The sequence below is a fragment of the Dermacentor silvarum genome, chromosome 4 (assembly GCF_013339745.2).
Source record: "Dermacentor silvarum isolate Dsil-2018 chromosome 4, BIME_Dsil_1.4, whole genome shotgun sequence".
Lineage (NCBI taxonomy): Eukaryota > Metazoa > Arthropoda > Arachnida > Ixodida > Ixodidae > Dermacentor > Dermacentor silvarum.
The window spans coordinates 167,936,124-167,950,280 of record NC_051157.2 but is presented as its reverse complement, the minus strand read 5'-3'; the positions used below and the strand labels follow the sequence as shown (position 1 = coordinate 167,950,280).

The window sequence follows — 14,157 nt, the reverse complement described above, 5'->3', positions numbered from 1 at the left end:
GTCCTCGACGCCATCTAGCGCTGCCGCCGCGAAGCCTGCGAGTGGCCTCTGAAAATCATGAGGGGCCGCTGCGTGGCGAACGCGTCATGAGGCAACCAGGTACCCCTGTCGCGCTTCGATGGCGATGACGATGATAATTTATTGTCATCCCCTTTGAAACAGGTCGGTCACAAATAGTGATCTAGCCTGATTGAGGATATCCGATATGCTATACAAGCTTTTCATTCTACCATTTTTCTATACATCTCTTTAACGTTTTTCTCTTCCTCAAAACTTCTCTATTATTATACCTTGTACCGCTGCTTATGCCTGCAAAGGATCTGGTCGTATCAATCTCTTCCCTGCTTTTCTTCCACCAATACTCTAAACGTCTCGAGCTTATCTCGATTGTTCACCGGTTGACGCTTCCGTCCGTTTCCACTTTTTATTTATGTTTTATTTTTTTGGCACACAATCAGGATGTGTTTCTTTTTTTTTCTTGCGCATGTCGTTACTCTATATTACTCTATAAATTCGCTGACGTTTATTTTGTGCACCATTAGAATCTGAAATGCCTAGTTGTACTTAGCTGTTGCTGTACTTTTTTATATATAAATTTGAAGAGTCTAATGACCATGGACAGTGCAACCATGAACTTTCACTGTAACCAACGCTGTTGTAACGCGCAAAATGGTGCATATATGTGTGATCTGCTGTCAACCCTGTCGTTCGTGGGGGCTGAGACCTTTGGCAGGCTTTGCTTTATGCCTTTACTCTCAGCCTACCCTCGTTTGAATGAACGAGAAATAAAATTCAATTCAATTTAAATTCAATTTAAATCCGAGCGCTTCTGGAAGGTATACGTTACCTACGGGTCTCGTGGGGTGAATGCCTTCGCATTCCATTAGGATGTGCTGAGTTGTCTCCGGATTTTTACTGCAGCATACACATGCCTCATCTTGTTAGGAATATTTGCTCGGGTATGTTTCTGTCCTTGGGCAACGAGCTCGAGCCTCAAATAGCAAGGCACTTCCCTTCGTGCTATCGTGCAGATTTTCTCTTCTAATTTCTTTCTTCTCATTCTTGTAAATCTCCATGTTTCATTTTGTTTCCACTCTTTGCATCCAATTCACTGTCTCTATTTCTCTCACTTTCTTTTTGATAACTCCTGGTTTTCTATTTACACTTTCAAGTACCCGCTACCTGGTAGCCAACTTTCTTGACCTCTTCCTCCACTCTGTGCCCACGCATATCAAGTGCAGATGCTTGTGCACTTTAGCCGCCCATTTATTTTGGTCCATGTTCCTGAGCCTCTTCAAAATTATTTTTACTCTGCTCTTCTCTGACTTCAAACGAGGCCGAACCCATGTCACTGCCTGATTTGTGGTTTTGCCTTGGATACTTTTCTTAGGCTTCGTTACGCACGTTACGGGGATATGAGCCTATGTATGTTTGTACCTATCCGCTTTCCTACCTGCCTGGGTCACTGGGTAGTTCGTGGTCGAACGGGTAGCTCACCGAGCCTCTGCGCTTAGGTAACAGGGTTCGAAACAACCATCGGAACAAGTTACGTCACTGAGTACATGACAACGTGTACATACGTACTGATCTTCAATGAACTTCTTTCATGCCGACATTGGCGGCATAGACGCAGGACTGGGTAGGTACCCCTGTTCGAAGACTCTTTGACGTCGACTTGAAGCAGTGTGCCATTCAGTCTGTGCAGCTCTCCAATGAACGTCTTTGATTACTACTTGCGGTACTGGTTATGTGCGAGTAGTTGTGTGCCGATTTTCGATGAACATCTTTGTCACTAACTTGGGAAATTAGGTATGTGCCGCGCTACAGTGAGAAAAAATGTGGTCGATCCCTCTTATATAGGAATCGGTATAGAACACGAAAGTGAAACGTGTCTTCACAGAAGTAGTGTAATGTTTATTGCACATTGATATATAATGTCTATTGGTGTTTTGTGGCTAAAGCGCCCTTAGGCGTTGATGCACCCACGCTGACGCCTGGTGGCACGTCTCCTCCATCACGACTACCAACGTCGATGACCATGAGCAACCGTCGTGCATATGGAAGCTGCACTACGCTGCACACGCTAGCACAACGCGAAAGACGAAGCACGTAACTGACACACTAATACAACGCACAAGACAAAGCACGTAACTGAATCGTCACCGAGTCAAATCAGCGCGTACAGCGCGTCGTAATTGCAGCCTCCGCGATCAACTTCAGAAACATTTTCAGAGCTAATTGCGGAGGCCACGCTCCGCTGTGCTGAGTACGGTGAACGCCACCTAGGTGGCGTTGGTAGTGCTTCTTGATGCCAGCGTCCCTTCGAATGCTGGCATCGAGGCGTCGTAGTGCTGAGACCACCGAAGCGTTCACTGTCGGTGCGCGTTAGTGTCATAATGCAGTACTTCTCTTTTCTGCTCGTAGGCGGCGGCACCGCCCCGAGCAAGAGCGCGGGTACACGGAGGAGTGTTAGATATATAAGGCGCGTCTGTGTAGCTCTCTGCAAATGCGTTTGTGGCGCAATGGGTTAAACGCTCGGCGATCTATCGTCGCGGACCGAGAGGTCGTGGGTTCGATTTCCAAATTTTGCATGTTTGTGGAACTTTTTCTTCTGGTTTCTTTCTTTGTATTATGTTCGTGTACATTGTAAGATGACGTATTTCCGTGACGGAAATACGTCAGTGAAGTCTTGGTGGACCCCGGCATAAAACACTTTCGTGTTAAAAAGATCGATTAAATTTATACGATGCTGGGTCGAATCGCAACCACGTCACAAGGGGTACCCAAGGACAGCATCGTAACGCATTCGCAGGTCATGCCACAAATGCGGTGGGTATGTGATGCTTTTCAACGAACGTCTTTGACGGCGACGCTTTAGCGAGTTGTACCATGAATGCCCATCGATGAACATCTCGCGAAATGAACATCGCGCCCCGGTTCGTCGCGCTTGTCTCTGAGGCCGCGAGTGGACTTCGCTGCAGCACCACCAGATGGCGCAGTGTGCCCAGAAAGAAGCGCGCGAGGGGAGCACGGTTACTGCATTACGCACTTCTCGGTGTTCTCACGCACCGGCGCGCCATGCATTTCGGACGCCAAGCGCAGGCTTCCCGGCGGCACCGCTAGATATCCCCGAGTTTTCTTAGGGAAGCGCGAAAGAGCAGTCCCGCTGCAGCGCATGCCTCATATATAATTCTTTTCGACGGTGGCAATACGTTGTGTCGCTGTATTGATTCAATGCTAACCGGATTACCGTCGATAGTAATCGTAAGGTGGGTTCTGACGATTGTTTTTGTAGAGGTGTGCGAATAGTGATTTTTGAGACCGAATCGAATAGTACAAGACGCGAATCGAATATTGAATAGTATTCGAATAGTTTTCGAATAATGTATAGCGGTTATTACAATTAATATCAAATCATGTTGACATCCCAGTGTTGTTAAAGTTTGCACGTTGCTGTGATTACATAGTACGTCATGAAGCGTTGTTTATTAAAAGCACAAATGGAGCATTCGGAGCAATCGGATAGTTTCTACGCATACATTTGGCTCTTTAGAGAGCGGGAGTGATTACTGTACATTGCTGTACAGCCTGTAATGTATGGCTACCTAAGTTACTTAGCCTGCTCCACTACGCAAGCTCTTATGATTTATTTTTATAGTATACCCGCGGGGGGGAAAGTTTACTGTACCTTTGCTCCAATTTTATGTTTATTTGGGCGCAGGTCACATTCTGAAATTTTGAAAAGTATTCGAAAAATATTGGCATTTACGAATATTGAATATTCCATTAGAAGAGCCAATGATATTCTGGATGACCCAACTTCTATTGCAGAGACGTTTAATCAGTACTTTCAATCTGTTTTTTCAATACGTGACAAATATAACCTGCCAAATGTTTCTGCTGTATTAGAAAATGAGTTGCATATAACAAGTGAGGGGTTCTTGCCATGCTATTGAAGCTAGATGATAAGAAGTCCACTGGCCCGGACGGACTGTCAAATGCATTTATAAGGCGTACGCTCAACAAATCTCAAAATTTTTTACCACAATGTTTAACTTGTCAACTTCTGGTGTCGTATCAGCTGACTGGCGTATGGCCCGTGTGGCGCCTGTCGATAAGGCCGGTGATCGGCCACTTCCTAAAAATTACCGTCCTGTTTCTGTTACTAGTAGTTGTTGCAAGGTTTTGGAACATATTGTCGTGAGTTTTATTCAGGAATTCGTTATTAAAAACAATATTTTGTCTCCCCATCAGCACGGCTTTCGAAAGGGTCTATCTACAACCACACAGCTTATTTCGATGCTACACGAGATATCGAGTGTACTTGACCAGTCCGATCAAATCGACATTCTGTTTTTAGGCTTATCGAATGCCTTCGATAGAGTGCCTCATGGTAAATTATTGAATAAATTAAAGTGTATAGGGTTACCTTTGTACATTATTCAGTGGACTGCCTCGTACCTATTCGATAGAAAGGAGTTTGTGGAAATTGATCATTGTCCATCTAGAGCGCTATTTGTTACCTCGGGCGTTCCACGGGGGGTGTTTTAGGTCCACTATTGTTTCTTATTTATGTTAATGATTTGGTGGACGTAGTGCCTCATGATGTATCCATAAGAATGTTTGCTGATGATTGTGCTGTTTTTCTAAAAAAATATCATCCACAAATGATCATTTCTTGTTGCAAAAAACTCTTTTGGCAATCGATGATTGGTGTATGCGCTGGGGCGTGGCACTGAATTCGGAGAAAACTGTACTTTTACGTGTCACAAAGAAAAAATGCCCTAGTTCTTTTTCTTATCAACTCCATAACCAGCCTGTAGTAGAAGTTTCCTAATGTAAGTACTAGGTGTGACTAACTAATAAGCTTGCTTGGTCAGAGCATATATATATATATATATATATATATATATATATATATATATATATATATTGGACATTGCTTTATCAGCCCTGCGGAAGCTATGGTTCCTTAAAAGAAAACATAAACATACTCTAGTTAGTACCAAAATGTTAGCTTACAATACATGTATTCGGTCAGAACTATAGTATGCTGCTGAAGTTTGGGATTCTCATTATAAGAAGAATGTTTTGCAACTCGAAAGAGTCCAAAGAAAGGCAATGAGATTTATTTTGGGGGAAATATAGAATCCACGATTCGCCATCCCTATTGATGCAGAAGTATCATGTACCGACTCTCGAGGTTCGCCAGAAAATTAGTCGTCTTCGTTTTCTTCACAATTGTCTTGCAGGGAAAACTAAATGAATACTTCCCAATTGTATAAAACCTTTAACTACAAGGACAACTAGACATAGCCATGAATACTCTTTGTCGCTAATTTTCGCTAGAACAGATGCACACAAGTACTCTTTTTTTCCCACGAACGGTGTCTGAATGTAATTCTTTGCCCCGAAAGATTTTTGAATCCGCTTATTTCATGAATGCACTCGAGTCTCACATTGTAAACTTCGATGGTTGAAAATTGTTGCAGTCTTTGTGTTCTCTTGATTTTTGTTGTTGTTTATCTTCGTTACATTGTATGTATCCTTTGTAGTCCTTTCTGCTAGGGCCAAATTACTGGCCGGTAGTATTGTGTAAATAAATAAATAAATAAATAAATAAATAAATAAATAAATAAATAAATAAATAAATAAATAAATAAATAAATAACAATCGAATACGAAACTATTCTATTTGTTATTCGAAAGTTTCGAATATTCTCACACCCCTAATTTGTTGCATTTGTTTTACTGCGGTAAATGTGTTCCTTATTTACATTTGTGGGCGCAGATCGTACTGCAAAAGGGCACAACAGTCGCGTGAGTGGAGTCCAAAAGCTCGAAGTTCGCAGCATTCATGAAAGTCTAAAGTGCTCGAAGTTTTCGGTGGTAAATGCTTCTTTTAGCAGGACACTATGTTTGCGCTAGTTGGTGCATAGCTTCAGAAGGATGTGCGGCGCACGGTTAAAACGAACGGAGCAAATAATAGGAGACAGACGGAGAGCCCATTTTTTTCATGTACTTCATGGTTTTGATGCTAAACGTGAAACGCGAAACAGTCGGCATGCTGGCGTGAGCGAGCGTTCGGTATTGTATGTATACGCTCCAGAAGGACCGCCTGTTGGGCTAGTTTGTCTAACACAGTTACTTTCAAATATAGCGCAGAAAAGCACACACACAAACACACACACACACACACACACACACGGACGGGCGCTGCTGTGAGTGTGTGTGTGTGCTTTTCCGCGCTATATCTGAAAGTAACTAAGTATACGCTCGGCGGTTGTTTCTGGTGGTTGTTCTGGCATCGCGCGGTGAATTACGCAGTGGCGTCTTCTGCGTAGAAAATGGCTCTGTAGGACGTACTGAAGTAATTTAAGTCAGCGTGGACGGATATCTTGCGGTATTTAGGCGTGTGCAAGCACCCAGCGCGATGTGTGCGGGCGTGTTTGTGCCTACAACGAACCCGCCGTGGTTGCTCAGTGGCTATGGTGTTGGGCTGCTGAGCACGAGGTCGCGGGATCGAATCCCGGCTACGGCGGCCGCATTTCGATAGGGGCAAATTGCGAAAACACCTGTGTGCTTAGATTTAGGTGCACGTTAAAGAACGCCAGGTGGTCCAAATTTCCGGAGTCCCCCACTACGGCGTGCCTCATAATCAGATCGTGGTTTTGGCACGTAAAACCCCATAATTTAATTTTTTTCTTTGCCCACAATGAGCCTCGGGATCAGTTGTGCGTCCATGAGAATGAGTTTTACTAATATGAATTTATTGCAGAATTCTCACTGTAGCCTTAAGCTGTCGTTTAGCTGCAATGATTAGTTACGAAGCATAATGACGATCCCAACAGCGTGGGTACCATTCCGCTACGGAATACGTTGTGCTGTTTACTATGAGAAGCATTCGAAATGTTATCTGTGGACACATTGCCCGACTACTGCGTTTGTTGGGCAAGGCTTCGGCTCAAGTAGAAATTAGTTTTGGTTAGCAATAACAGCACACCACACAGTATGAATCACACTATTCGAGTGGTCCAGCCACATTTTGCGGACCGCGTGAGCGTCTGAAGCAGTCGTAGATGCTGGGTTATAAATCTTTTTGTTCTATACAGCGCATGGCCGAAGCATGCAACAGGATCAGGCGAAGTTTTCACTCGATAGCGTTAAGGGCCCCTTATCGCAGAAAATCCGGCGTCGGCGTAAGCACCGGCGTCTGGCGGAAATAATCATACCGAACGACATCATCCCGCACTACCCCGACTGGGCGGGCCCTTCGCGTGGCGCAAGGCGTTAGTGAGCAAAAATTGAATTTCTCAAAGTAAAATCTGCCAGAAAAATTGTAACGTACGACTTAATCACAACTTACAGACGTCGGATTGTAATTTGAATATACGAGAAAAAATTGGCCACAAATCCGCTTGCTTTCAAATCCGCTTGCAAAAGACGACGAAAGACGATAGTCTTCTGCCATCCTTGATACGTGACACCCTCTCTTCTCCCCCTTCCCATCCCTTACGCCCTTCCTCTCCCCTCTCACTCCTCCCTTGATGGAGGCGATGGAGGTTTTGCGGAATTCAATTCAAGTTTCCCGCGTTCGCCCTGCTTAAAGCCGGCTACAGAGCCGCGGATTCAGTCTGCTTGTTTTTAAAGCGACACTAAAGAAAAACCGCAAGTTCAGCTTTAGTGGTAGATTACCCTATCACGATCACAGACATACCATTCTTACTGCGAACAGAGGCTTAATAAGCGAGAAAATCGCGAATGACTAAAGGATAGGTGCTGACTTCCGTTCGAATTTCCTGCACTACACGGTCGTGCTGTCGGAGATCACAAACGCAGCCCAGCCGGGATTGGTCGAGAGCGATTTATCGCTGGTAATAAAACGCAAGATGAAATACACCTTAAACGTACATAAACAGCATTTGCCAACTTTTAAAGCTGTTTCAAGCTAGGACGTACAAGTATAGCGCAAAATTAAATAAGTAATCAGAATAAATGGCGTGGCGGCTACATGCGGTCGTGATAGTTTCGTATTTTCGTTTTTGCTCCATGCATCATTGCGCGCGCCTGTTCCGCTCTTCAGTGTTGCAGTGTTTGGTTGCGTGTTGCGTGGCTCGAAAATTGTTGACTTCGCGGGAAACAGCCAGAAAATGCCTCGTGTGTGTAGTGTTGAGGGCTGTATCAACGGCGCAAGGCGCTTGCTCAGGGGCAACGACAGTGTTGACCCGACTGAGTCCTTTCATGTGGTGTCGCACGATGAGCGCCGGCGTTCGCAATGGCTCAGTGCTCTGCCGATGATGAAACGGCAAAAGAGCCAGAGAAACCGATGGTGTGCTCTCTGCATTTGCCGCCCTCGGATTATGTATATAATCCTGCCCTCGGAAAGTATCTTGGCGTGCCGCAGAGGCCAGTCCTTTCTGGAGCAGCTGTCCCATCATTGTCGCCTTCATCGAATCTCCTACTGATGCCCCTGCAGCAGCAAACTCGCGGCTCGGTGAGTGCTGAATGTCTTTAAAAAAGACACACAAAAAACCATACCGAGTACGCGCGCAACTTTCTACGCTTGTTCTGTGGGGAACATGGTCGCCGGCGGACCGGCCGCCTCACCTTCCGTCGACGAAAACGAGGCTTCGCTTTCCGTCGGCGCGCCCGGTTGCTCACCGCCATCGTACCCGGAAACATCTACCGCGCGAGTACGGAGGATCATTTCGGACTCTGTTTCACTGAAGTCGCTCAAATGCAGCCCTGCTTGCCTGGCGAGCTCTTCGTTGGTAGGTTCAGCGTCAGCAACGGTATCCATCGCGGCGACAGAACACCTTAGCAAAAGTCGCAGCGAACGCAAACGCAGCGGCCATGCTGCCTACATATGATGGAGCGAGCCCCTCGGCCGCTTACGCAAGCGGTGACGTATCATGACGCCCTCTGATTCGCTGAGTGCAATGAAATTCGTGAAGACATTGCTTCAGCGCCGATTCTGGGGTGAGAGAAATTGAGGAAGAGATATTTGGTCTTTGTTTACGAATTTCTCCGCTAATAACTCATATCTTTGCACCCAACAAAAACTGCATGCTTTCCGGAAGCTCCCTCTTTTATTCCAGCTGGACTTCCTGTTTCTCTTAGTGTCACTTTAACACGCAGCGTCTCTTTGACACCATTTCTAAAGCGTTGATTTTTTTCATTTGCAGCGTTTCATATTTAATTTCTTTCTGTCTCTCTCTTTCTCTCTATCTGTGTTTCTTTCTCTCTCTCTTTCTTTAAATGTCTCTCGCTCTCATTTTCTCTTTCTCTCGCCCATAGCAAGTTCTGTTACAAGCATGGGTGGTTATGGGGCCTAGTGGTTATGACCCTCGGACCGTGGGTACCCGGGTTCGAATCCCGCCTCGCAAAGAAAGTTTGATTTATTTATTTGTTACTCTCGCTTTTTGCGTGTCTATCTCTCTTTCTTTCTCTCTGTGCACCTCCTCTCCTCATGCTTGGTTTTGGCCGGGCGGTTGAATCAAGTAACAGACAGACTTTTTCGCGTTTAGGTAGGCCAAGAAAGACTATTGTCTTTAAAAAGCCTGATAAGCATCCAGGGATCTTTGAATGCTATCGCGTTCCGCTCTTAAAGGCGTAGCTTAAGCGTACTCCAAGTTTTTTCTTCTGGAAAAGTACGAATGGGAAACAATTTTTCTTTTTTTAATGCGAATCTATCGATATATCTATCTATCAAGCCTCTCACGCCGACCCAGTGGCCCTTGTTGCCTTCCTGCTTGGGCCACTAGGCTCATGGCGGTGATGCCATCGTGGTCGTTGTATTGTTGTCATTCCAGCTCCGTGATTTTAGTCTCGTCATGCGTCCTCGTCACACCTTCCACCCCGACCCAGTTGCTAAAGTTGTTTAATATCTTGGCTCACTAGGTATGTGTTCGGCGTCGTGACGCCGTTGTAGTCGTTGCTTGACCGTCATTCCAGCTTTGTCATCCAACCACTCGTCATGCCTTCGTCGTCACGTGACGCCATCGTCGTCATACATTGGCTGTCACACCACCGTAGTGATGCCGTAGTGATCGTTCCATCTACGTCATTTCAGCTTCGTGATCTGACGGTCGTCATGCTGTCGTCGTCACATCGTCGTCATACAGCTTTCGTGATACACTCATCGGCACGCCATTGTCATTATACAGTTGCTATGCTATTGCACTCATGCTGTTGTCATGCCGTCGTGGTCATACAGTCGCTGTCATGCATTTGATGTCATAGCTTCGTCGGATGACGTAATGTTCGCTCCGTCGTCATCATTGTAACTTCCACATCAGACTGTCGTCATGCAGCCGTCGTCGTCGTATCGTTGTAGTCATGCCATCGTTGTCACGCTGTTGGTTCACCGGGCCTCTTCGATTTTGCGGTGATTTCGGTCTCAAATTCGTTGCCTCAATATTTCGCGAATTGTAAACAGGTATACAGCTGCGCAAAAATTTCGCATTATGGATTATTGTAATCGCCGGATATTTTTTTATGTGTGTCTGCGTCCCGTGAAGTCCTTTTCTTGGCCCTGAACAGCTCGCCGCGCTCTCACGCGTGCATGCTATCTGCATCGTGTTCCGCGCAAGTTGTAGACGCTCAATTCAACCACATTGCGGTGCCTTTCCGGTTCATCTTTCTCTTGTTGTGTCCCTTTTCACACCTCTCGCGCATATCCAATGATATCTCCTTTTTGTGCACTTTGCGAAGCACCGCAGCTAGCCAGCGTTCTCTCCATCTCTTCGTAGTATGTTTGGGTGGCAGCTCGAAACCGATGTATTCTAACTAGGCCGTTGATGTTAAAAGAATGAACGGTTGAGTAATGGCGCCAGAGGAACATTACCTTATTGCTCTAATGATGGCGACCGATATAGTTTTTCGGGCTAAACTTCTCGCTGGTGGCAGGTGGCGTGCACTTTCATGCGCAAGCCGCTTCAGCACGGGGGCAGAAGGGAAGCACAATCAGCCGGAACAGTCTTTCTGAAATCGAATACCAAGCAGGTCGGCACGAAATGTTATGCGTATAAGACGTACCCGATATCCCTGCTTTTAAGGGTGTTCTCATAACGACAACTCATCGATGTCGCCCGTGGGCGACGTGATCTGTGCACACAGGTACCCTCGAGCGATGGCTTTCGGGGATAAGTCACTTCTGCGCGATTTTGCGACTTGGCATCGGATGCGTCGGAGGCCGTTTGTGGCGCTGTGCAAAAATTAACGGGCCCAGTGAGCGTCCTGTGCAGAATCGGAATCAGTTTATTCAATACAAAAGTGGTATAATTACATGATAAGTATATAAAGTCGCGTGAAATCTTGCGATAGTGACCGTACCCCCGAATGCAACCAAACATTTTCAAGCTGACAACGCATAAATGAGCCGCCTGCACCTACCGCTCTCCGGACTCCCTGCGCTGCCATGCTAGTAGCATGTTTACGTTTATTCCGCGGCCAGTTGTCCCTGCGTTCGATTTTGCGAACTTCGGGCAGCTTCGGGTTCTCTTGGGATCCCAGCCCACGTGACTTCCTATCAGGACAGGAACTAGCTGGCTGCCAGCGAGCTGTCTGTACCACCTCTGTCAATGCATCGACGTCACTCCTTGTTCGTCATTTTATCGCAATCATGCAGCCGTCATTCAATCGTTTATTATGCCTCCGTTGTCTACCACCGTCGTTATTGCTTCGTCTTCACACAGGCGCTATCATGCATCCGTTGTCATACCGTCCTCGTGATGCCGTCCTGGTCGTTTCATCGTCATCATTCCCGCTTCGTCATCCGGTTGTCGTCATACCGTCGTCGTCAAGTTGTCGTCATACACCATCGTCATAATTTAAGGCGCGACATCTCGATGTTGTCACGCGGTGGTCGTCATACGCCGTCCTAGTGACATCGATATCATACATTCTTCATCGTTCGATCGTCATTGTGGCAGAGTCATTAAGTCAACGTCATGCCTCCATGGGCTACCTTGGCAAGCGAGTGCCCCACCAAAGTGGGACGATACCTGAGTATGTCGCAAATAGCCGAAGCAACGAAAGGATGAGAATGAGAACTACCCATGTTAAATGCGTAGATGTGTTAAATGCCGATAGATATTCGCAATACCATCGATAGACATCGTGAGACGAGCTCTGCCGGTTTTTTTTTTGTCTTGTTCGTCCCGTACTCTATACAACGCACTCACCCGTCTTGCTGTGTTTGTGTCCTCACAAATAGCCGTCGGATTATTAACGCGAAAGCATTATGTGCCCCATGAAGCGGAAAATCTGGCGTTCGGCGTTAACATCCGATGGTACCAAAAACAAGCGTGACCAAGTGATGATGTCGCGTTTGAATGTCAATGAAAACCCCCCTGGCCTACACACACAAATTTGACTCTACCTAATTCGAAAATTCGCTTGACTCACGCTCAAAACCGACCTCGTCGAAAGCCAAATTTTACTTGGGCCACCCCAGGTTCGCGCTGCTCAGCTCGAACCTGGAAGACTAACTGGGCAGTCCAGCGAGCCAAGGAAGCCGCCGGGAGACAACTCTTGACCGTAACCTCGGCGGGTGCCCCAACCCACTAACTCGCCGTACACGAATCGTTCTGATTCGAAATAACGTTTTTCTTACTCGCCCCCAAAATTTAGTCGGCCACCCCCAAAACTGACATTGCCGAATCCGAAAGTTGAGTTGACCCACATTCAAAACCTTGTCCACTACCAAAATTGACTTGGCCACCCCCAAAATTTAGGTGGCCCACCCCCAATATAATTGACTTTGTCCAACCGGAAAATTGAGGTGACCCACGTTTAAAATAGACGAGACCCACTCCCACGGTTGACTTTGCCCACCCCCCAAAATGACTTTGCATAATTCGAAAAGTCGATTGGCCCACATTAAAAACTGACCTGGCCCACGACCAAAATCGACTTGGCCCACCCACAAAAAATGGGTGGCTCAACGAGAAAACTGACTGCCCAACGGGAGCACTTGGCCAAGTGATCACGTCATGTGACATGGTCACGTGACCAAGAACCTTAAGTTGCAAGGTCACATGACTAAGTAGTGACGTCATTTGACAGTTTCACGTGACATGAACATCGATATAGTCTATACGCCAAGAATACTTCCGCATTCAATGCACGTCAGGAGACTTAAGTGCCTATGTAACTTTTTTATGCGATCCCCTTCCGATATTAATTACTACTTTACACGGCAAAAAGGCAATGGCGTAGCACAAAGCCTACGTGTATCAATCATGCTGGTTTACCAACCGCACTGATCGCTGTGTTGAGCAACCTCATCAGCCTCACACAGGAGGCTAGAATACAGTGATTTAAAATGTGCTAGACTTGAAATGCGTGAGAACCGGGCCGGTCGCTGACGCAAGTATTTTATAACGATTGGTGCTTAGATGTTTTGGTGTTGCTTTGGTTTGGCCGTGGAAGAGCATGTACTCTGTTATGTTTTAGTTCCTACGCCAAACGATCAGATATAAGATTTTCCAATTCACGCTTGAAATTCACAGACGCCGGTTCTCTCCGTCAAGTGAAAAACCGATACCGCAAAAATAGTTAACACGTACACACACCGCGGCTGTTCATTAACGTCGCGTGTTTGCGCGCACAAGAAAAATTTCCACATATTGTAGTTACTGCTGCACCGAGAGCCTGCACCGTAGTTCCGCGACGAACTTGGATGAAATGACACATCACATAAATTTCACATTCAATCAGCTAAAAAATTTCGAAAATCGTTCCGCAGTACACGACGGCGACACATTCAAGCAGCGCCGTGCCGGCTCGCACAAGCTAGAGAGGAGGAAAGGCACGCCGCGTCTCCTTTCCTCTTCACCCGATGAAAATACGTATAGGCAGTCATCTTCTTTGGAAAATGCTTACAGGGAGTGAAAAGTACAGAGTTATTCGTAACAGTGGGCATACCTGACAAACACCATCCTTCTTCGTCGAAAAGCTCGGCAGTTTCCTTTGGTCGTTTGTAATAGCCCCTCACCATAGACAGCGCGCGGTAGCAGATCTCACCTGTCTGGTGGGCACTTAGTTTTTGGCGTGTGTGCACATCCACAACCTGTGAATAAAAAACGCATTTAATTATGCTGAGTATGTGAATGGAAACTGAATAGAGACATCCACTTTCACTTTATTTCCTCA

General features: G+C 46.2%; 1 protein-coding gene across 1 annotated transcript in view; it reads right to left on the bottom strand.

The window, feature by feature from the left end:
* LOC119449030 (luciferin 4-monooxygenase-like) overlaps window positions 1-14,157 on the bottom strand; it is a 73,384-nt gene that overhangs the window by 26,044 nt on the left and 33,183 nt on the right. The window contains exon 2 of the mRNA XM_049666617.1: window positions 13,930-14,074. Coding sequence (XP_049522574.1) covers window positions 13,930-14,074 — 145 coding nt within the window. The remainder of the gene's footprint in view (window positions 1-13,929; window positions 14,075-14,157) is intronic.